This window comes from Pelodiscus sinensis, chromosome 2, assembly GCF_052426305.1.
Source record: "Pelodiscus sinensis isolate ZL-2025 chromosome 2, ASM5242630v1, whole genome shotgun sequence".
NCBI classification, from domain to species: domain Eukaryota; kingdom Metazoa; phylum Chordata; order Testudines; family Trionychidae; genus Pelodiscus; species Pelodiscus sinensis.
In genome coordinates this window covers 263,641,309-263,664,837 of record NC_143053.1, presented here as the reverse complement: position 1 = coordinate 263,664,837, position 23,529 = coordinate 263,641,309, and the positions used below count along the sequence as shown (strand labels likewise).

Here is a 23,529-nt window from a genome sequence, read left to right as displayed (position 1 = left end):
CTGGGGCACCTGGTGCTGGCCACTGTCAGCAGACAGGCTACTGGGTTAGATGGACCTTTGGTCTGACCCAGTACGGCCGTTCTCATGTTCTTATGACTTCTAGCATTTGTGTACAAGCACTTTACAAATTTGTCACTGTTTATTTGTCTGCTCTTTTCTGATGTGTCAGATCCCTTTTTATGAGAATGTTTCTTGTCTGATCTGGCCCATACTTTATCCTCTTCCGTCCTCTCCTCCTGACTAAAACCTAGAGAATCTCTGTCAATAGACTCTCCTCTGAGATGTCTCCATCCAATCCACGTGCTCCTCCGCACCCACCGGCTTCCCCCCATCTCTTAATTTAAAAACTGCTCTGCAACCTTTTTAACGTTAAGTGCCAGCAGTCTGGATCCACCTTGGTTTAGGTGAAGCCCATCTTTCCTATGTAGGCTCCCCCTCTTCCAAAAGTGTCCCCAGTTCCTAATAAATCTAACCCTCTCCTCCCTACGCCATCGTCTCATCCACGCATTGAGGCAATAAGATATTCTCTGTCTTATTTCTATTCTTAACAGTCTATTTGCTTTTCTGACGGCCGCTGCGCACAGAGAACGCTCCACAGTGACTCCAAAATCTCTCCTGAGTAGTTGTAGCCAAATGAATCCCCATCGTATTGTCTGTAGAGTTGGGATTATGTTTTCAATGTGCATAAATTTACATTTATCAACATTACATTTTGTTGCCCTCTCCCTTAGGGTCTGTCTACACTGCATCCTCTTTTGAGAGAGGAATGCAAATGCAGGGGAATGAAATTGCAAATGAAGTGCGGATTTGAATTTCCCGTGTTTCATTTGCATAATCGCGTCCGGGCGCTATTTCAAAAAAAGAAACGCTGTCTAGACGCAGTTATTTCGAAAGAAAACTCTTCCTTCAAAATGACCCTTACTTATATCATGAGGTTTAAGGGTCATTTTGAAGGAAGAGTTTTCTTTCGAAATAACCGCGTCTAGACAGCGTTTCTTTTTTCGAAATAGGGTATTTTGAAATAGCGCCCGGACGTGATTATGCAAATGAAGCGCAGGAAATTCAAATCCGCATTTCACTTCCAGTTTCGTTCCCCTGCATTTGCATTCCTCTCTCGAAAGAGGAATGCAGTGTAGACAGACCCTTAGTTTTGTGAGATCTTTTTGAAGCTTTTCACAGTCTGCTTTGGTCTTAACTATCTTGAGCAGTTTGGGATCATCTGCAAATTTTGCCACCTCCCTGTTTCCCCCTTTCTTCAGATCATTTATAAATAAGTAGAATAGGATTGGTCCTAGGCCTGACCCTTGGGGGACTCCACTAGTTACCTCTCTCCACTCAGAAAACCGACCATTTATTCCTACCCTTTGTTTCCTGTCTTGTAACCAGTTCTCAGTCCATGAAAGGACCTTCCCTCTTACCTATGACAACTTACTTTACTTAAGAGCCTTTGGTGAGGGAGCTTGTCAAAGGCTTTCTGGAAATCGTAAGTGCACTAGATCTACTGGATCCCCCTTGTCCGCATGTTTGTTAACCCCTTCAAAGAACTCCAATAGATTAGTAAGGCAGGATTTCCCTTTACAGAAACCATGTTGACTTTCCCCAACAAATTATCTTCATCCATGTGTCTGACAATTTTATTCTTTACTATAGTTTCAACTAATGTGCCTGGTCCTGACGTTAGCCTGACCGGTCTGTAATTGCCAGGATCCCCGCTAGAGCCCTTTTCAAATACTGGTGTCACATTAGCTACCTGCCAGTCATTAGGTGCGGAAGCTGATTTAAAGGAGGTTACAAACCACAGGGAATAGTTCCACAGTCTCCCATCGGAGTTCTTTCAGAACTCGAGGGTGATGCCGTCCGGTCCCGGGGACTTGGATCCCTCCCCGGGGCTCTGTAGCTAGTCTAGTAGGCACCTCACAGCCCGCGTTGGACCCTTGTGGGCCAGGGTCACTGGGTCATTAGACAGGCACGTCCCAGACCTCGCCTTCCATCCCACAGGGGACGGCTCGGAGAAACCGGAGATCATCTCCAGGCTGGAGCGAGGGGAAGAGCCATACGGCCCCGGGGAGACAGGCGGGGCTGGCCCCCCAGGCATGGGTGAGCAAAGCTCCCGGAGTCGGGTCCCTGTGCCGGCTCCTGGCACGTCATGGTGCAGGACACGCTGGTGCCCACGTCATGAACCTGTCCAGCCTTGCCGGTGTCCAGCGGGGCCTGGGCCAGTCGGAGGGTTTGTCCCTGCCCAAGCAGACCCCACGGGGCCCCCTCCACCATCTCCCACCAGTGTCTGCTGGGCGCACCGTTCCCGCGGGCCGTACCGTCAGGAGCCGGGCCTGCTGGGGGTACCGTTCCCGTGGGCCGTATGATCGGGAGCCAGGCCCGCCGGGGGTCCGTTCCCACGGGCCGTATGGTCGGGAGCCGGGCCCGCCGGGGGTCCGTTCCCACGGGCCGTATGGTCGGGAGCCGGGCCCGCCGGGGGTCCGTTCCCACGGGCCGTACCGTCGGGAGCCAGGCCTGCTGGGGGTACCGTTCCCGTGGGCCGTACGGTCGGGAGCCAGGCCTGCTGGGGGTACCGTTCCCACGGGCCGTACCGTTGGGAGCCAGGCCCGCCGGGGGTACCGTTCCCGCAGGCCGTACCGTTGGGAGCCGGGCCTGCCGGGGGTACCATTCCCACGGGCCGTACCGTTGGGAGCCAGGCCCGCCGGGGGTACCGTTCCCGCGGGCCGTACCGTTGGGAGCCAGGCCCGCCGGGGGTACCGTTCCCGCGGGCCGTACCGTTGGGAGCCGGGCCTGCTGGGGGTACCGTTCCCGCGGGCCGTACCGTTGGGAGCCAGGCCCGCCGGGGGTACCGTTCCCGCGGGCCGTACCGTTGGGAGCCGGGCCCGCCGGGGGTACCGTTCCCGTGGGCCGTACCGTTGGGAGCCGGGCCCGCCGGGGGTACCGTTCCCGCGGGCCGTACAGTCGGAAGCCAGGCCCGCCGGGGGTACCGTTCCCGTGGGCCGTACGGTCGGGAGCCGGGCCCGCCGGGGGTACCGTTCCCGCGGGCCGTACAGTCGGAAGCCAGGCCCGCCGGGGGTACCGTTCCCGCGGGCCGTACCGTTGGGAGCCGGGCCCGCCGGGGGTACCGTTCCCGTGGGCCGTACCGTTGGGAGCCGGGCCCGCCGGGGGTACCGTTCCCACGGGCCATACCGTTGGGAGCCGGGCCCGCCGGGGGTACCGTTCCCGTGGGCCGTACGGTCGGGAGCCGGGCCCGCCGGGGGTACCGTTCCCGTGGGCCGTACGGTCGGGAGCCGGGCCCGCCGGGGGTACCGTTCCCGTGGGCCGTACGGTCGGGAGCCGGGCCCGCCGGGGGTACCGTTCCCGTGGGCCGTACGGTCAGGCGCTGGGCCCACCAGGGGTACCGTTCCCATGGGCCGTACGGAGTCAGGAGCCGTGCCCGCCGGGGGTACCGTTCCCATGGGTCGTACAGTCGGAAGCCAGGCCCGCCGGGGGTACCGTTCCCGTGGGCCGTACGGTCGGGAGCCGGGCCCGCCGGGGGTACCGTTCCCGTGGGCCGTACGGTCGGGAGCCGGGCCCGCCGGGGGTACCGTTCCCGTGGGCCGTACCGTCGGGAGCCGGGCCCGCCGGGGGTACCGTTCCCGTGGGCCGTACGGAGTCAGGAGCACGTGCAGGAGTTTCCCTCTTGCCAGGAGCCTCGCACTGCGAGACCCCCACTGCAGGGGGGCAGAGCATGGCCCCTGCCCGCAGACGCTGGGTTCCCAGTGGGGCTGGCTGGAGGCGGGGGGAGCCGCTCAGTGGGCTCTTCCCTTGGGAAATAGCGCAGCGGGGCAGGGACCTCGCAGGCAGGCTCTGAACCGGCAGCGCTGTGACCAGAGACCGGGCCCAGGGGCAGGTGCCCGGGGGCTGCATTTGGGCCCCGTCTCGGGTTCACCCTGGGGCCTCCCGAGGGGCCAGTAACGCCCGGACGCTTCTCTCCCCGCAGGCGCTGGGCCCCGGGGGCCAGAGGAGGAGCCGGCAGGGCTGGACCCGAGCGAGATGCCGGCGGGGCGAGACGCAGCCAGAGTCTCAGCGGGCGCGGCTGGGCCGGGAGCCAGCGCCAGTCGGAGGCAGCGCAAGGGGCGGCCTGCGGGGAAGGGACACGATGAACCCCCGGGGGTCCCGCTGGGGGGCACTGAGCCCCAGAGCAAGGGGACCCCCGAGTGCCAGAGGGGCAGGGCGGGGCCGGAGGCTGTGCCCCCCAGCTCAGAGGGGCAGTGTATGGCCCAGCAGCAGCCCGCCGGGGCAGGCGCCGTCCCCTGCAGCCAGTGCGGCAAAGCCTTCAGCAGCCAGGGCTGCCTGCGGCGGCACCGGGCAGTGCACAGCGGGGAGAAGCCCTTTGCCTGCGGCCAGTGCGGCCGCGGCTTCACGCGCCAGGAGCACCTCGTGCGGCACGAGGAGACCCACGTGCACAAAGAGCCCCGCCCCTGTCCCGAGTGCAGCAAGACTTTCCTGCACGAGGGCTCGCTGCTGTTGCACCACCGGGCCCACGCCGGCGCCCGGCCCTTCGGCTGCCCGCACTGCTGCCAGAGCTTCCCCGACCGCGGGGCCCTGCGGCGGCACCAGTGGGCTTACGCGGGAGGGCTGCTGCCGCCCGGCTCCGGCACCGGGGGCACCTTCAGCGAGTTCCTCCAGATCCATGAGATGCTGGTCTCCGGCACGCACACCCACGTGCCCCTGGGCGCCCTCACCAAGTACAAATGAACCCGGGCAGCGCCCTGGCCCCTCGGGTGCTACGCCAGCGGGGGACAGCCCGGACCAGCCTGGCAGGAGCGCTCTGGCGCCGGCTCTGCCCCCAGGCCCGGGCCGGGGTCAGGCCCAGTGCGAATAAAGCCACCTGCTCGTTCTCTGCTGCCCGGCCTGGTGTGTGCGCGACTGGTGCGAGCCGGGGGGCTGGGGACCTGCTGTACCCCCCCCGCGATGGGGATGGGCAGCCTGGCCTGTGCCCCTCGGCAGAGGTGTAGGGGGGGCATTAGCCCCTGGGCGCTGTGTCAGGGACGCCGGGCCAGGCTGGGAGCGACGCCCAGGCTACGCTGGCCCACGTGATGCTTTTGAACAGAGACCAGGAGTCGGCTCCCTGCTCCCGGCTCTACACGCTGCGAGCTGAGGCAGCTGGGCCGGGTGGCAGCAGTGGCCACTGGAAGTTAGAATCCCTTGCCCAACTGTTCCCTTCATTCGGATGGGGACTCGGGGGGGGTCTGGCTCAAGGGGAGGGGTGAGTGCATTGGGATGGGGGCTGGTTCTGTGGGAGGTGTGAGGGGCTGGCTCTGGGGGAGAGGTGGGTGCATTGGGGCTACTTATAATTATTTTCAATAAAAGATACTTTATAACAAAAGGAAAAACTAAAAAAAAAATCTGGTTACATTTTAAAGACAAACAAACACTGAGATCAGGCAGGGCAAGCTTGAGGGCCGCAAATGAAACCCGACAGCTTTCACAGACCCCAAAGGAAATGTCCTTCCATTGGAAAGCTGTAATTATGTACTATTATAGAGTATGTTGTAGGTATAGTTCATATATTTTATAATGATAATATCATTAATATATTTTATAATCGAATATTATAGGTTATGTTTCAGGTATATTTTATAATATTTTTCAGGTCTTGTTTTAATATAGTACAATAATTTGATGCATAAAATTGTTATTTACTCATAAAATAATGTTTAATTTAAATATAAATTGAAGATACTTTTAAATGCTGTCTATGATACAAAACTTGCTTTGTTGAAATAAAAGCAAGTACAGACCATGGTCAATCAACTAGAACAGGCTTCTGGTAAGTTTGAGATTTTGCATAATTTTAGGTTGGACATTAGGAAAAAGTTCCTGCCTGTCAGGGGGTCAAACACTGGAATAAATTGCCCAGGGAGGTTGTGGAATCCCCATCTGTGGAGATATTGAAGAGCAGGTTAGAGAAATGTCTCTCAGGGATGGTCTAGACAGTATTTGGTCCTGATGTGAGAGCAGGGGACTCGATTCGATTCGATGACTCTCGAGGTCCCTTCCAGTCCTAGTATTCTATGATTCTATATAATTATTCGTGCAATTGCAAAAAATTGACGTCTATTTGATATAAAATGAATATACGTTTTGTGATTTTATTTGGAAATAGATAAATAAAACTGAAAACATTAACAAAGTATCCCCCTCGACTGCCCCAGAGCCAGGCACTCCCATATCCCCGTTCTGACCTAATTCCCCTCTGCTCCCCTAGAGAACCCCCCTAACCCAACGCCTCCCCCCTCCCCCAGATCCAGGCACTCCCATATCCCCGTTCTAACCCAATTCCCCTCTGCTCCCCTAGAGAACCCCCCTAACCCAACGCCTCCTCCCTCCCCCAGATCCAGGCACTCCCATATCCCCGTTCTAACCCAATTCCCCTCTGCTCCCCTAGAGAACCCCTCTAACCCAACGCCTCCCCCTCCCCCAGCCCCAGGCACTCCCCGCCCCTCCCCCCATACCTACTGCCTGGTCCCAGAGCCAGCATTGCAGCTGCCCCACATTTCTTCCTCAGGCGCGGGGGAGGCGTGAGCACAGCAGCCAGCTGCGAGCAGGCGCTTGATGCCTGCGCAGAGCAGCCCGGCCAGTCGTGGTCTGCACTCGGCCACGTGCTCCGAGCGGCCAGCAGGCCTCACTTTATTCTTTTATAAAATCTTGTGGCAGGCCACAAAAAATGTCGATTGGGCCACGTGCAGCCCAGGAGAAGCCTGTTTGACATGCCTGAGGTAGATGGGATCATGAGCGTTTGGCACGGCCCACTTCCACCCACGAAAGCTCACGATCCCATCTACATAAGGGGGGGGCCAATCATTTTTGCCCGAGGGCCACTTCAAAAAATTTTTAAGTAGCCCTAGGTCACTGCAGAAGGGGCGGGGCCTAACCAGGAAGGGGCGGGGCTACCCAGACCATGATTGATCTGGGGTGGGGGAGCCCTTTGCCTCCTTCCCACTAGGCGCCCATGTCTCCGGTAGGGCAGGAGGAGGCTTCGGGCGCTCCCCCACCCCCGGCCTTGCGAGCAGCACGTGGGGCGTGGAAGTGCCGTGTGCTGCTCGCTGGGGGGGGGCAGAGCAGAGAAAGCTTCACGTGCTCTCCTGCCCCCAAACCCTAATTGGCCTGGGGCGGGGGGGGGGCAGGGCCTCCGCAGACCGGAGCCGACCCAGGGAGGCCCTTTGGCCTGCCTCTGAGCTACATGCTTTGTCAGTCTGTAACGCACTAGACTGCTGGGTTGTTTTTACGTGTTTCCCGTTGCAGACTAACTCAGCCACCCCGCCGCCGCCTTAAAAACGGTTCTGCACCGTTCCAGTCCTTCTTGCCGCCCTGTTTCCTTTCTCCTTTGGCGAGCTGGGCAGCCAGGCGTTTGGGTAAAAACGTATCAGACGTGCCCGGAGTGCCGGCTCCACCTCCGCTGGGGCTGGATAATCGGAGCCTCGGCCGCTGGGGGCATCATTGAAATGACAGATCACCCCACCGTTTGGTGCAGACTTTCCAACCCCCAGTCCTAGCAGAGACGTGGGGTTAACATGGCTTTCGTGTTCGGACGTTGTGATTGTGAACACTGGCGAGGCAGTCTGCCCCAGGCAAGGCTGGCCTTGGATCTGGACATCTGTGGCTTCCGTTGAATGGCTTGTGTGCAATTTGGAAGAGCGGCTCAGAGATCTCTCTGCTTTACTTAAGGGTACAAGACAGGACTATGCGGCACTTTAAAGTACTGCATAGTCCCGTCTTTTGTTTCAGAAGGACCAGACTCACACGGCTCCCTCTCTAGGACTATTTTACTTACGGAGAGACTCTCACGGCAGCGTGAAGGAAGAAGTCCTCAGGCAGACAGAAAGCCACTTGCAGGGTATCCTCAGCCTTACGCTGCTTATTGCCGCAAGTGCCTTCAAGAAGGCGAGGGGGACTCTTGTGTTGTGTGTGAATCTTATTTAAAAGTTTTTCGGAGCATTATTTTAACAGGTAAGTTAATCTCTTACATGGAGAACTCGCGTGTGGTTTTTTGCGGTGCGATAACGTGAAAAACAATTAGGTTAACTAGGTAAGTAAATGGGTAGTTAGGGAACATTACAGATTGCTGAGAATAAATTGATTAGGGATCTTGTTAGTCTTTGAAGTGTTACATAACTTGTTTTCTTTTTGTTTTACCAAGATTGGACTAACACGGCTACCTCTCTGTTACAATCAATTTGATATGCTCAAAATCTTGTTTACTTTTCTTCATTAAAGCAATGGGCTACTCATTTGCTATAACAGTGGTTTTAAATGCTTGAAGGAAATATATGAATTTCATCGCTATTTAGGTTGTATAACATTAACTTCTCATGTTTTATAAAACTTACATATTTAAGAATCTGACCTTATGTAAAAGACATGAACCTAATCAGTGGGCAATAGGTCAATGGAGGGATGACAGGAGTTACTATAGAGAACTTTCTGGGTGTCTGGCTGATGAGTCTTGCCCACATGCTCAGGGTTTAGCTGATCGCCATATTTGGGGTCGGGAAGGAATTTTCCTCCAGGGTAGATTGGCAGAGGCCCTGGAGGTTTTTCGCCTTCCTCTGTAGCATGGGGCACAGATCACAGCTGGAGGATTCTCTGCATCTTGGGTCCTTCAAAGTATTTGAAGGCTTCAATATCTGAGACCTAGGTGAGAGGATTATTCTAGGAGGGGTGGATGAGATTCTGTGGCCTGCACTGTGCAGGGGGTCAGACTAGATGATCATAATGGTCCCTTCTGACCTTAAAGTCTATGAGTCTAATGAGAATGGGATATGAACAAATTAAAGAGAAAAAAATATTTAACAGAATAAACCACCAAACTATATCCTTTGTCTGTCTGTCATTAGTAAAGTAAGTAATTCATTACACAACTATCCTAAGAGGTGGATGATTTACAGGGGTGTAGTGAGGAGGGGAAGTGGGCCCTGGGTACCACACTAGTGAGGGGCCAGTACAGTCCCCTTATACTCCCCCTGTCATCCCCCTGCTCACCTGCGCCTCCTCTGCCGCCACCACCGGCTGGAGCTACCCCCTCCCTGCCTCTGGCCCCAGCCCGACCCCCTCCACCTCTGCCAGAGGGTCAGTGCAGGGGACCAGCCCCAAACTGGAGGGGTCTGGTAAGACTCGGTGCCAGCTCCCCCCACCCCTCCCAGGGCCGAGCTCAGCCATGCGCCAGGTTTGGGGCCCCAGCATTTGGCGGTGGCGGGGGTCCATTCTGCCGTCACACCCGGGCGCATAACACCTCGTTGCGCCTCTGCCCCGGACCCTCCTTCCCCCATCCCCGCCCCTAGCCCCACACCAGCGGGCCCGCCCCAGGGGCGCTCCAGAGGACGGGCGCCCGGGGCCTGTGCCAGCGGGGCGCTCAGCCGGCAGGGCAGGGCCCGTCCCCTGCGCCCTGGCACCGGGGGGCTCCGCGCGGCTGCGGCTGGTGCCCGAAGCCCCCGGCCGGGGCAGCCCCGAGCCCAGCAGCCGGGTCCTTCCCCGGTCCCGCCCCAGCCCGTCCCCTTCCGCCCCCGCCCCGGAGGACGCGGCGCGGGGCCCGCAGCGCGCACAGCCCGGGCCGCGCAGGGGTATGGCCGCTGGCGCGGCGCAGCAGGTAGAGCGGGCGCCGCTGGCCCGGCCCGGTCTGGTCTGCCCGGCGGGTGCAGGCTGGGCCGGGGCGGGGGCCGTTCGCTCCCCGGGGCCACCTCCCCGCCCGCTGCCCCAGCCTCCTTCGCCGGGGCCGGGCCGGGCGCGACCAGCCTGGACCCTCCTGCAGGCTGCGCTGGAGGGGCCGGGGGCGAGCGCGCTCCGCGCCGCGGGGAGGGGCCGCCGGTGACCGGCATCCGCGCCGGGAGGGGCCCAGCTGGGGCCTGCGGGGGGGCTCGTCCCCGGGGTGGGGCTGGGGCGCCAACCCCCCCCCCCGTCACTGAGCGATGCCCCTGGCGAGCCCGCCCCGCCCTGGGCCGGGTGCATGCGCCCCGAGGGGCCGGTGGTGCGCGACCCGCTGGCGGCGCCTCGCGTCTGTCATGCCCGGAGGGGACGCGGGGAGTTTCCGGGCTGCTCTGTTCGAACGGGGGCTGGGCCCAGAGCGCCCCGAAGGCAGGACGAACCGACCTGTTGCACTGGCGCTAGCAGTGCCCTGCGGGACAGGGAGGGCGGGGGCAGGAGCCGGCTGGTGAAGGGGGCAGGGGCAGGAGCCGGCTGGTGAAGGGGGCAGGGGCAGGAGCCGGCTGGTGAAGGGGGCGGGAGCAGGGGCAGGAGCCGGCTGGTGAAGGGGGCAGGAGCAGGAGCCGGTTGGTGAAGGGGGCAGGAGCCGGCTGGTGAAGGGGGCAGGGGCAGGAGCCGGCTGGTGAAGGGGGCAGGAGCAGGAGCCGGCTGGCAGGTGCTGTTTAAAGTCTGTTCCGTTGTGCCCTTTGGGGACTGGCCAGCGGGCTCCCCGCTGTGGCCCTTTGTGGGCTCGGCCAGTGCGAGTTCAGAGAGGCTCTGGGTGGGGGGTGGGGGGTAGCTTGTAGGGCCTGACCCTGCCCGGAGCCCACAGACGCCCTGCCCGGCCCCTCGCGGATGGGGGCACATAGAGCCAGTGGGTCTGAACGGGGCTTCTCTCGCGTGGCAGGCGCCGGTGGCGTTCGAGGACGTGGCGGTCTATTTCTCGCCGGCGGAGTGGGCGGAGCTGACGGCCTGGCAGCGGGAGCTGTACCGGGAGGTGATGATGGAGAACTACGCACTGGTGGCCTCGCTGGGTGAGCACACAGCGCCTGGCAGGGCCCGGCCGGTGCCGCAGGGCGTGGGAGGGGGAAATCGAGCCCAGGGGGCCAGCCGGAGCCCTGTCAGCGCGTTGCCCTGGGGCGGTGAGCGAGCTCTGTGCTTGCCCCAGTCCCAGGCCCCTTTCAGGGACACGGGGATCCCGCCAGGCACCCAGTGTCCCAGGAACTAGCCCAACCGCTCCACCGGGCACGCCCAGCCCACCCCAACCGCTCCACCGGGCACGCCCAGCCCACCCCAACCGCTCCACCGGGCACGCCCAGCCCACCCCAACCGCTCCACAGGGCGCCCAGCCCACCCCAACCGCTCCACCGGGCACCCAGCCCACCCCAACCGCTCCACCGGGCACGCCCAGCCCACCCCAACCGCTCCACCGGGCACGCCCAGCCCACCCCAACCGCTCCACCGGGCACGCCCAGCCCACCCCAACCGCTCCACCGGGCACCCAGCCCACCCCTCACAGCAGCCACACCCCTCGGACCCCTCCAGGTACCCTGGGCGGCAGCTCCAGTTCCCACCCAGCGCTGCGGGGCCAGGCCCATCCTGCAGCCCCCTGGCCCGGGCCAGCCTCTCCCGCTCACGCCCAGCGCGGTTCTCCGCCCTGCCCAGGTGCTGCAGGCCCCACGCCGGAGCTGATCTGCAAGATGGAGCGTGGGGAGGAGCCCCCAGGCAAGTGGGACGGAGGAGCCTTGGACGCCCCCAGCACAGGTGAGCCGCACCGAGGGCCCCTCCTGGCAAACTGCTCCCCCCAGACAAACGAGCAGAAACTGCTGGGAACCGCCCCGCGGGGCGGGTGGCGACTGCCCGGCCGTTCCTCAGCCGGCGTGGCTCCTCTTCTAGGGCCAAGAGGGGGGCTGTGGGGTACGGCTGCCCATGCCAGCTCCCTGCCCCTCACAGTGCCCGTCTGCCTCTGGCCCCCGACCCTGGGCTGCGCAGCTCCCCGGCCTCCCCCTGCTGACGCCCGCTCCGGGCCATCCGGAGATGTCACCGAGGGGCTGTGCCCAGAAGCGGCTGGTCGGGGGGGCAGAGCTCTGGCTCGAGGGGCTGGGGACCCAGGGGGGTCGGCCAGGGCACAGGACGCTCCCTCCCCGGGCTCACCGCTGGACTCCCTGTCCCTAGCTGCCTGGGGCCGGCGCGTGAAGGAGGAGCTGTCCCTGGAGGAGTGCGGCGAGAAGGGGGGGCCGCCCGCGGCGCCCGAGGGCCTGGCGCTGGACTACCCCGGGCTGTGGTGCGAGGCGAAGCCGCGGGGCCTGGCCGGGGACGCCCCCCAGCAGCGCCCGGAGTGGGGGGCCGGGGCTGGGCCCCCCCCCGAGCGCGAGGGGCCCCTCATCTGCTGCGAATGCGGGAAGAGCTTCGAGGACGAGGCCGCGCTGGGCGCCCACCAGCGCCTGCACCCGGGCGCCGGGCCCTACGCCTGCCAGGCCTGCGGCAAGAGCTTCCGCCACCCCCGCAACCTGCTGACCCACAAGAAGCGGCGGGGCCGGAGCCGGCACGGCTGCACCGAGTGCGGCCAGAGCTTCTGCCTCAAGGGCGACCTGCTGCGGCACCGGGCGGACCACGCGGGCGAGGGCGGGCGCGCCTGCGGCCTGTGCGGGCAGAGCTTCCGCCACCCGCGCCTCCTGCTGGCCCACCGCCAGGCGCACGCCGGCGACACGCCCCACCGCTGCCCCGAGTGCGGCCAGGGCTTCGGCGACCCGGCCAGCCTGGCGCAGCACGAGGCCGGGCACCGGGAGGAGCGGCCCTTCGTCTGCACCCGCTGCGGCCGCAGCTTCAGCTGGAAGGAGAGCCTGCTGATCCACCAGCGCAGCCACCCGCAGGAGCGGGCCCACACCTGCGCCGACTGCGGCCGCAGCTTCAGCCGCAGCGGCAACCTGCTCATGCACCGGCGGGTGCACACGGGCGAGCGGCCCTTCGCCTGCCCCGAGTGCGAGCGCACCTTCTGCAACAAGGCCAACCTCATGGCCCACCGCAAGCTGCACCGCCGCTGCAAGCCCCACGCCTGCGCCCAGTGCCACCGCAGCTTCAGCTTCAAGAGCCAGCTGCTGCTGCACCAGCAGGCCCACGGGGACGGGGACGGGCCGTAGCCAGCCCCGGGCTCTGCCGGAGCTAGGGATGGGGGTGGGTCACCCCAGGGCCGAGGCCTTGCAGCTGGCCCTGTCCCCGGGGCCCACCAGCTATGGGCGTGACCCTGGAGTGGCCAGGCCCGGGGCCAGGCTGGTGCATTAGGGTGAGATTCCCCCGTCAAATGCCGGCCCCACAGCCGCCTTGCCCCCTGTGGGCGGTGATGCGCATAGAGACCCATAGCAGGGAAGGCCGGGAGAGATCGCTCCCCCCATCCGGTCTGGCCTCCCGCTGCCCCAGGGCCGAGATCTCTTGCCCCGTCCCTGCCTCCCCGCGAGGGGACCATTGGGCAGGCTCTGAGGGTGCCACGTGCCTGCTCTGCCACAGATTTCCATGTGACCATGGGCATGTCCCTTAGCCTCGCAGGGCCTCATGGCCGTACAACGGCCGTACCAGCCTGCCCTGCCCACAGTGCTTGGGAAGCACCCAGACACCACGGTGATGGGCCGGACCACTGGTGATAGCCAGTTCCCCCACTCTTCCCACGGCTGAGCGTGCGGCTCCTGTGGCTGCCATGTGGCTGGCTCTCCCCGTGGGGAGTGGACACCACGGCCGGCGTGGCTGTGTGTCTGAGGAGAAGGGCTGCCCTGTGCCCAGGCCAGGTCCACCCTGTTCTAACCGCCCAGGGATTTGGAAACCTTCCGGCTGATCAGGGTCACCCCGTCTCGCAGCAGAGGCGCTTGGGGTCCCGCAGGTCTGGGGGGGCAGTGATCTCTTGGCACCGCTCAGGGCAGATCTGACGACGGCAGCAGTGTGGGGGCGGTGACCCCCGTTCCTCCTGGCAGACGTTGCCCGCTGTTCCGTGGGTCCCAGCTCTGCGCCGGCTGGACCGTGCAGAGATTCCCGGAGGCCTGTGGAGCAGACAGCGCGCTCTGCCGCACATCCACCAAAGTAGGTACTTGCCACAAGATAGACGACCTGTGGAACTCCTTGCTGGGAGATATTGTGAAGGCCAGGACTTTAACAGGGTTCAGACAAGAGCTAGATAAATCCACGGAGGGTAGATCCACCAGTGGCTGGGCAGGGATGGGACGCTGCGCTCTGTGTGCCTCCAGCCCTCCAACGGCCAGCGGTTGTGGACGATGGGAGGGGTCACGTGCTAACTGCCCTGTTGCAATCCCTCCCTCTGGGCACCTGGCATTGGCCGCTGCTGGAAGACGGGACACTGGGCTGGACGGGCCTTTGCTCCGACTTGGCACGCTCACCGCCTGCCCCTCCTGCCCCACCAATGCTGCCAGCGGCGGCGGCCTGCGCGTCTGCTTCGCTACTCTCTCCTTGGCCGCCTGCAGGATCGCGGCCCTCCCAGGACTGGCCTCGGAGGCCACCTCCCGGCCCGCATGCCCCTCTCCTGGGCTGTGACCAGCTCCCCGTGGGGCCGGCTGGCGGAGCCGTGGTGTATTGATTCCTACGTTCGCTCCGCTCCCTGAGCTGCGAGCTCTCGGGGGCTGGGCCTGCATCTCCCTGCCTGGGGGAGTGAGGCCTAGTGGTGAGCCCTGGGTGGCCGGGCAGGGCAGGTGAATAAACACGTCTGGGTGGACTCAGGCTGTGCAGGTGGCGTGTGGCACAGTGACTTCCACGGGAGCTGACATCCCTCCCAGGGTGGGGAGCCGGCCGCTTCAAGTTGGGTGTTTGCTGCCAGGTGGGGCCTGCTAGCCGAGTGCAACCGTCCACGCCCCAGGGGGCCCACGGGCCACTTCTCAACCGTCGGCTCCTCCCAGCGCTGGCAGCGAGCAGCGAAGGAAACAGCCTGGCCTGCCGGGTGGCCGGCCAAGTGTGACTCGGTTGGCCTGGTGCCCTCCGGAGGCTCACGCTAAGCCAGCGGTTTCCTGGGCCCCGGGGGACGTGGGTTGCAGCCTGTTCACAGGTGCAGGTTACAGAGTTCGGGGGGGCTCTGGGGAATTATTCACCCGTGTTTGAGCACAGCCCTCCCCAGCCAGCACGAGGACCGAGGCAGGGAGGAGCAAGCCGGGCCCTGCCCTGGGATTCCCAGCCACTGGCCACGTTCCTACCACGAGCGGTGGCCACGGGCCTGTTCCGGCCTGGCACAGCCCAGACGTAGCTATTACCCAGGGATCCTCGTCCCTGCGAACGGGGAGCTGCTCCCAACGCAGGCTGCTCAATCTGCGCCACGTGGCCCCTGGCGTGAGCAGCCGGCGCCTCGTGGGACCAGGCAATGCAGCGGCCCGGGGCTGCGGGAGGAAGCCAGGGTGAGACGAGCTCTGGGATCGGAGGCCTGGCGCGAGGCTGGGCCGGGCCGAGTGGGCAGAATCTTCCACCGACGCGCCCAAAACAACAACAAAACAGGGCCATGGACAGCCGGGGCGTGGCACGGGCAGCTCCATCGGCGTGGGGCGGGGGCTGGCGGGAACACGCACACAGGTGGGGTGGGGGGATGCCCCTTGCGCCCGCGGACGGGAGGGGCTGGCTCCAAGGTTATAAGCCCAACGCTGCCTTCTCCTTCCGCCCCGTCCCCGCCCACTGGTCTGCTCCGGAGCCAGCTGCCTCTGAGCCGGCGAAATGTGGCACATGCCTCTGCCTCCCGCCAGCCAGGACTTAGGGGGTAGAACTTAGTGGGGGCCAGGGACTTAGTGCGTAGAAGCAGAGGGGGCAGGGCTAGGGGGATGTGGGGGTGCAGGGAGGAGGGAGAGAGGGCAGGGCAGGTGGGATGGATGGGGGCCTAGGGAGGAGGGAAGGGGCAGGGCTGAGGGATGGGTGGGGGCACAGGGAGGAGGGAGAGGGGGCGGGGCTGAGGGATGGGTGGGGGCACAGGGAGGAGGGAGAGGGGGCAGGGCTGGGAGGATGGGGGGGACTGTTGCTGCGCATCGGGGTCCCCCGCCTCCTGCACCCCCGTAGTGGCACGAACAGACTCCCCCAGCCAGTAGAACAGAGGGAGTGTATTGCTTCTCCAGGACACAGCACAGATGTAACCCGGTTCCAGGGCAGGCCTAGGATGCCTCAGCCCCCTGGAGATGGGGGAGACTGGGCCCCTAAATCCCAGCCCCTTCCCCAGGCTGCTTCCTCCATGATCCCAGACAGAAACTAAACAACGTCCCTTCCAGCCCTGCCCCCAGCCAGGGACTGGCCTCCCCTCCTTCCTTCGTTCCTCTCCCTGGGGGGTAACCGGTCGAACAGGCACCTCCCTGTCCCATCCGCTACTCTGCTGGGCCGTGGTCCAGGCAGCAGCCAGTGGGGGGGGGGGGGGTCACCCACAGCCCAGCATTGCAACCAGCAAGGTACCAACACTACGTCACAGGGATCCAGGGAGGAAGCAGAGGGGGCAGGGCTGGAGGGTGGGTGGGGTGCAAGGATGGGGCAGGGCGGGGGGATGGGTGGGACCCAGGTAAGAGGCAGAGGGGGCAGGGTAAGGGGAGGGATGGGGGCCTGAGGAGGAGGCAGAGGGGGAAGGGCGGGGGGGATGGATGGGGGCCCAGGGAGGAGACAGAAGGGGTAGGGCTGGGGGTGAGAGGGCGGGGCTGAGGGATGGGTGGGGGCCCAGGGAAGAGGCAGAAGGGGTAGGGCTGGGGGTGAAGGGGTGGGGCTGAGGAATGGGTGGCGGCCCAGGGAGGAGGCAGAAGGGGTAGGGCTGGGGTGATGGGGGGTGAGGGGGTGGGGTTGAGGGATGGGTGGGGCCCAGGGAGGAGGCAGAAGGGGTAGGGCTGGGGTGATGGGGGGTGAGGGGGTGGGGCTGAGGGATGGGTGGGGCCCAGGGAGGAGGCAGAAGGGGTAGGGCTGGGGTGAGGGGGCAGGGCTGAGGGATGGGTGGGGCCCAGGGAGGAGGCAGAAGGGGTAGGGCTGGGGTGATGGGGGGTGAGGGGGTGGGGCTGAGGGATGGGTGGGGCCCAGGGAGGAGGCAGAAGGGGTAGGGCTGGGGTGATGGGGGGTGAGGGGGTGGGGCTGAGGGATGGGTGGGGCCCAGGGAGGAGGCAGAAGGGGTAGGGCTGGGGTGAGGGGGCAGGGCTGAGGGATGGGTGGGGCCCAGGGAGGAGGCAGAAGGGGTAGGGCTGGGGTGATGGGGGGTGAGGGGGTGGGGCTGAGGGATGGGTGGGGCCCAGGGAGGAGGCAGAAGGGGTAGGGCTGGGGTGATGGGGGGTGAGGGGGCAGGGCTGAGGGATGGGTGGGAGCCCAGGGAAGAGGCAGAAGGGGTAGGGCTGGGGTGATGGGGGGTGAGGGGGTGGGGCTGAGGGATGGGTGGCGGCCCAGGGAGGAGGCAGAAGGGGTAGGGATGGGGGGTGAGGGAGTAGGGCTGGGGGATGGGCTGGGGCCTGAGGAGGAAGAGGGGCAGGCAGGAGCAGTGGGCCCGGCAGGTGCTCCCTGGGGAGAGAGACAGCTGGCGGGCGAGCTGGGATGGTCCAGCCCTGGCGCTGCTGGGCAGAGTGGGCAGTGGCTTCAGCAGCATTACTGAGCATGCTCAGTGCAAGCCACACCCCAAATGGGGAGGGACTGACTGAGGCCACCGCCTCCCCCCCCCCCCATGACCTCTCTCCAGGGGCTACTGGGGCCCTGGAAATCTCTGGGTTCGGGCAACAGCTTAGCCAGTGGCGGCCGGAGCAGGCGTCGGAGCCGGCGGGAAAGCGCCGTGAGCAGGATGTTTCAGGAGGGAAGGCGGATCAAACCCAGGAGCCTTGCGGGAGGTGGCTGTCTGTGGTGTGTGGTGTGTTGGGGGGTCCTTGCTGTGTGTGCGCTTGTGTCTGTCTGTCGGGGTGTGTCTGTGCGAAGGACCGTGTGCTGTGGCCGGCAGGGGGAAGTGGTGAGCTTCTTAACAGGGTTTGGAATCTAGAAGCCTCTGTTCATTGGCTGAGCCTTAGCCAGAGGGCGGGGCTATCGGGAAGGCCAGGGCTTTATAAAGACGAGAGTTGGGAAGGGGATGAGGGACACCTGCCAGCTTCTAAAACCCTTACACTAAACTATCATCAAAACTTCCTGATTGAAATAAACCCCTCTCAGTAACCTAGGTAGCTGGAGGAGAGGTGCAGGCAGAAGCCAGCAGCAGAGCGGGGCTACCCTGTTTATTGCACCCAGTGTAGCATGTCTGAGTCCCTGCCCTGTGGGCGGGTGGCGGGTGTGTGCATTCGGTGCAAGGAGCCCTCAGAGACGCGTCCGGGCTTTGGAGGCCAGGGTGGCTGAACTGGAGGAGCTGAGGGAGGCAGAGAGGTGCGTGGATGAGACTTTCTGGGACACCCTAGAACTGTCCCACCTCCGGTCAGACAGCCCCTACGCTGTTAAGGAGGATGAAAGGCTCAGGGAAGGAGAACAGTCAACGGGTGCAGAGGGGAACCTTCCCATAGTCGGGACCCTCCTCCCAGAGGATGCTGCGGTACCTCTCGCACTGAGGATACCTCTGAGGGGGAGGGATGCCAGTTAGGAAGAGGCAGGTGTTAGTAGTGGGTGATTCGATCGTTAGAAACATAGATAGTTGGGTTTGTGATGACCGGGAGAACCGTGTGGTCACTTGCCTGCCTGGTGCGAAGGTTGCGGATCTTTCAAAGTAGGAATAAGATCCTCTGGAAAAGGGCGCTTTTTCTGGAGGATCGGGGCCAGTGTAGACGCTCTTTTCCGGCTTTTCTAAAAGCCGGAAAAAAGTGGCGGACATTTTTATTTAAATGCCGCAGGGGATATTTAAATCCCCCGCGGATTTCCCTATTATGACTCGTGAAATTAACATGCCCCTTCCGGAAAAGGGGCCAATGTAGACGTAGCCTAAGTGTAAAAATGAAATCAGAAAAGCCAAAAAAGGAGTTTGAAGAGCAGCTGGCCAAAAACTCCAAAGGTAACAAAATGTTTTCAAAGTACATCAGAAGCAGGAAGCCTGCTGAAGAACTGGACAGTCGAGATACAAAAGGAGAGTTTAAAGACGACCAAGTCATTGCGGAGAAACTAAATGAATTCTTTGCTTCAGTCTTCATGGCTGAGGACGTTGGGGAGATTCCCAAATCTGCACCGTCCTTTGTGAGAGATGAATCTGAGGAACTGTCCCGGACTGAAGTGTCATTAGAGGAGGTTTAGGAATCAATTGATAAACTTACCAGTTAAAGTCACTGGTACCGGACGGCATTCACCCAAGGGTTCTGAAAGAACTCAGATGTGAAATTGCGGAACTATTAACTCTGGTTTGTAACCTAGCCTTTAAATCAGCTTGTGTACCCAGTGACTGGCAGATAGCTAATGTAACGCCAATATTTAAAAAGGGCTCTAGAGGTGATCCTGGCAATTACAGGCCGGTAAGTCTAATGTCCGTGCCGGGCAAATTAGTTGAAACTATAGTAAAGAAAAGAATTGTCAGACACCTAGAAGAACATAATTTGTTGGGCAAAAGTCAACATGGTTTCTGTAAAAGGAAATCCTGTCTTACTAATCGATTAGAGTTCTTTGAAGAGGTCAACAAACGTGGACAAGGGGGATCCAGTAGATCTAGTGGACTTAGATTTCTAGAAAGTCTTTGACAAGGTCCCTCACCAAAGGCTCTTACATAAATTAAATTGTCGTGGGATAAGAGGGAAGATCCTTTCATGGACTGAGAACTGTAGGAATAAATGGTAAATTTTCAGATTGGAGAGGGGTAACTAGTGGTGTCCCCTAAGGGTCAGTCCTAGGACCAATCCTACTCAACTTATTCATAAATGATCTGGAGAAAGGGGTAAGCAGTGAGGCGGCAAAGTTTGCAGATGATACTAAACTGCTCAAGATAGTCAAGACAGAAGCAGACTGTGAAGAGCTTTGAAAAGATCTCACCAAACTGAGAGACTGGGCAACACAATGGCAAATGAAATGGAATGTGGATAAATGTAAAGTAACACACATCGGGAAAAGTAACCCCAACTAGACATATAATATGATGGGGGCTAATTTAGCTCCAACTAATCAGGAAAGATCTTGGAGTCATCATGGATAGTTCTCTGAACATGTCCACACAGTGTGCAGCGGCAGTCAAAAAAGCAAACAGGATGTTAGGCATCATTAAAAAAAGGGATAGAGAATAAGATGGAGAATATCTTATTGCCCTTATAGAAATCCATGGTACAGCCACATCTTGAATGCTGCCTACAGATGTGGTCTTCTCCTCTCAGAAAAGATCTATTGGCATTGGAAAAGGGTTAGAGTAGGGCAACTAAAATGATGAGGGGGTTGGAACAGGTCCCCTATGAGGAGAGTTTAAAGAGACTAAGACTTTTCAGCTTGGAAAAGAGGAGGCTGAGGGGGGATAGGATAGAGGTCTATAAAATCATGAGTGGTGTGGAGACAGTGAATAAGGAAAAGTTATTGACTTGTTCCCATAATATAAGAACTAGAGGACACCAAATGAAATGAATGGGCAGCAGGTTTAAAACAAATAAAAAGAAGTTCTTCTTCACACAGCGCACGGTCAACCTGTGGAACTCCTTGCCAGAGGAGGTTGTGAAGGCTAGGACTATAATAGGGTTTAAAAGAGAACTAGATACATTCATGGAGCTTAAGTCCATTAATGATTCTCAGCCAGGATGTGTAGGAATTATGTCCCCAGCCTGTTTGTCAGAGGGTGGAGATGGATGGCAGGAGAGAGGTCACTTGATCATTACTATTCGGTTCCTATTCAGCACCTGGTGCTGGCCACTGTGGGCAGACAGGACACTGGCCTGGATGGACCTTTGGTCTGACCTAGTCTGACCGTTCTTATGTTCTCAGCTCCAGCACCGCCCTGTCGGGCCAGCCTGTGGCAAGTAACTGAGGGCCCAGGGCAGCCCTGCGAAGTCCATGTGCATTCGAACTTCCTATTGACACTGGGGACGTGGACCACTCAGGCCTCCTGGCTCTGGCTTGCCCGAGGAGAGTGGGGTCTAGTGGTTACAGCAGGGCCAGATCCGTTTGGGTTCTGTATAAGACGACCAGAACGGCCAGATTGACTCAATGGTCCGTCCAGCCCAGGCTCCTGTCGGCTGACAGTGGCCAATGCCAGGTGCCCCAGAGGGACGGAACCGAACAGGGAACCATCCAGTGATCCCCCATCGCCCATTCCCAGCCCCTGACAAACAGGGACCGGGGGCCCCCTCCCTGCCCAGTCACCATCGATGGACCCGCCCTCCATGAACTTATTTCCTTCTTACTGGACCCTGGGACCGTTTGGGCCTTTCCACCGGCCCCTGGCAGAGTTCCCGGCTGGCTGGCGAGGTCATTGCTTTGAAACGTGCTGCCCCGGCACGTCCTCGGGGAGCGTCTCGTGTTCCGTGGGCAAAGGCGTAAATCCCGTTTCCTACACCAGCCACGATTTTCTAACCCTAACGTCCGTCCCTCCGCGCTCGTTTCTTTTCCAAGTTGGAAAGGCCCCGGCTTGTTAATCCGGGCTCATACGGGGTGTGTCTACACAGCACCCGGAACTCGCACTAAGAGACGGAATTCGCGCTATGCAAACTGAGTATTTTATTTCCAATCTGTTTCAAAACAGCTCATTTTGAAATCTGGCACCTCTGCACACCCCTGCATTGTGAAGCATCGTGCTGTTTCCAGACGCCTTTTAGTCCTTGTGGAACCAGTCCCCAGGATGCCGAACTGGCGCGCCTGTTCTGTCGCCGAATACGTTGAAAGGCCGGGTGGCTTGTGTAGACATGGGGTAGCGATGTCAGGGTACCCCGGGATCCCCAGGCAGAGCCGCATTATGACTGTCGTGGGCCCTAGGCACTTTTGCCTTCGGGCCCCTTCCTCCATAAAAAAAATATTAAAAATTATTTTTGATATAACTCTAAATACTTCAACATTTTATTTTTTTCTGTTTCAGGCAAAATGTAATACTTTTTCGTGGGCCCTAAAAGTTTCATTTTTTTCTGATGTGAGAAAAAAATTAAAACATTTCTGTGGGCCCTGGGCACGGTGCCTAATGGATACGTGGCCCTGGTAGCCGGCCGTGGAAGGCCCAAGGAGGCTGTTCCTTACCCCTAACCACCTGGGTCGCCCTTCCCCCTCCGGTGTATGGTCTGGAGCTGGGGCGACCCAGAGGGGCAGAGCCGGGAGCGAGTCCCGCGAGCAGGTGGGACCGGAGCTGCCAAGCGACCCTTGGAGATGTTTGGGGGGGCCCAGCTTTGGGAGCCGAGCGCCAGGCTGCGCACCCCAGCTCCACGCGGCCAGCCCAGCACATGGGCGCGGTGTTGCAGGCCCGGCTGCCGGGGTCTTCCGTCCCTGGGGATCCCGGAGCTAGGGGTGACTGGGTGGTACCCGGCCCGCCTGCGCCCCGCTGCACCAGCCGCGGAAGGGGCAGCTCCGCCTGGGACTGAGCCCGCAGAGGGGGCGCCCCCCGGCCTGGCTCCGTGCGGGGCTGCTGCGGCCCCAGCTGATCCGGTTTGGGGGGGGGGGGGCGCAGTCTCCGGGCCACACCCCGTCCGCGGCTGCGGGGCGCTGTAGTTTTCCGGCCGGCCCGGCCCGCAGCGCTGCGCGGGGAGCCCTGCGCCCTCCGAGCTGCGCGCGTCCTGCGCGCCCCGTGCGCGCCTCCGGGCGGGGACTACGGCTCCCAGGATGCAGCAGGCGCGGGGCCCTTTGTCTCTCGCCCCGGCGGCGCGGGCGGGGGCTGGGCCAGTGCCCGGGTCGGCGGCCATCGGGAGCCGGGCGCGCAGCGGTGAGCAGCCGGGCGCGCCCCTTGCGCGGGGCGGGGGCGGCAGAGGGGCCGCGCTGCGCGCTCGGAGCCTGCCCGGCGCCTCCTTTGCGCGCGGGGGTCGCCGGCCGGGAGCGGGGCCCAGGCGCAGCCCGGAGCGCAGGGGCCGGGTCCCTGGGCAGGGCGCTTGGGGCGGGCCAGGCACCTTCTGCACCCGGGGGCCGCTTGCTGGGTGGGGCCCGGTCTTCCTCCTAGCCCGGCGGGGCGCTCCCCTGGCAGGGCAGGTGGCTGGAGACTCGGGGGGGGGCGGCAGGCCTGGGGGGCCGTGCCACGCGGAAGGCGTGTTGGCACAGACACAGGGCACGGTGGCAGGGTAGGCGCTAGGGGAGTAGCCTGGGAACTGAAGCGGCGACTCCGGGCTCATCCCCTAATGTCCGTGGCTGCCCGCAGGCTCCCGGGACACGCGGGGAGCCGCCCGCTGCCCTGTGCTGCCACTTCCCGGTCGGGCGGGGCGGCAGGCAGGAGCCGAGACGTGTGGGGAGCCGGGCGAACAGCCAGCTCCCGGGGAGCCGCCCGGCGTGTAACCCGAAACGTGCAGCGGTCACGCGGTTACTGAACTCCGTGCATTCGGCCCCTAGGAAACGCTGGCCCCTGGTGTCGGCCTGTTGCCTTGGCCTCGCCCGAGGGCTCAGACGAGGCTGGAGAGGCCACTGGTGAGTGTGCAACGTGGCCCCGTGGCAGTGCTGCCGTGTCCCACGGTTCCTGTGGGCGGGGGCTGTGCTGGGGGGGCGGGGGCTGTGCTGGTGCACCTCACGACGCCCTGCAGCAGGCCCCTCAAGGAGAGCAGCCGCTGCGAGTGGGCTCGGCTGTCCCGTCCGCGGGCGGCTTCGCAGTCCCCTTCCGAAGGAAGCTGCGGGCCGGCCTGGGCTAGAGGCAGGCACAGAGCAATAGACTGAGCGGGACAATCCGCTCCTGGCCGAGGTCAGACCGGAGCGTGCCCGGCCGAGTCCGGGAGGGGCCCAGTGCTGCGGGGTGACGGGGAGATGCGCCCAGCGGCGCCCCCGCGGGCTGTAGAGAAG

General features: G+C 62.1%; 1 protein-coding gene and 1 long non-coding RNA gene across 2 annotated transcripts in view; one reads left to right on the top strand and one right to left on the bottom strand.

Annotated features, from left to right (window-relative positions):
• The window catches only part of LOC102450112 (uncharacterized), a 44,524-nt gene that overhangs the window by 10,632 nt on the left and 10,363 nt on the right, over window positions 1-23,529 (top strand). The window contains exons 5-13 of the mRNA XM_089776040.1: window positions 1,279-1,483; window positions 1,999-2,097; window positions 3,980-4,734; window positions 9,324-9,602; window positions 10,628-10,754; window positions 11,386-11,484; window positions 11,896-12,856; window positions 13,683-13,792; window positions 23,089-23,163. Coding sequence (XP_089632166.1) covers window positions 1,279-1,483; window positions 1,999-2,097; window positions 3,980-4,734; window positions 9,324-9,602; window positions 10,628-10,754; window positions 11,386-11,484; window positions 11,896-12,856; window positions 13,683-13,792; window positions 23,089-23,163 — 2,710 coding nt within the window. The remainder of the gene's footprint in view (window positions 1-1,278; window positions 1,484-1,998; window positions 2,098-3,979; window positions 4,735-9,323; window positions 9,603-10,627; window positions 10,755-11,385; window positions 11,485-11,895; window positions 12,857-13,682; window positions 13,793-23,088; window positions 23,164-23,529) is intronic.
• On the bottom strand, window positions 21,274-23,175 carry LOC142823896 (uncharacterized). The gene is made up of 2 exons (XR_012898958.2): window positions 21,799-23,175; window positions 21,274-21,567 (listed from the first exon to the last, which is right to left on the bottom strand). It is a non-coding gene; the product is annotated as an uncharacterized LOC142823896 (long non-coding RNA).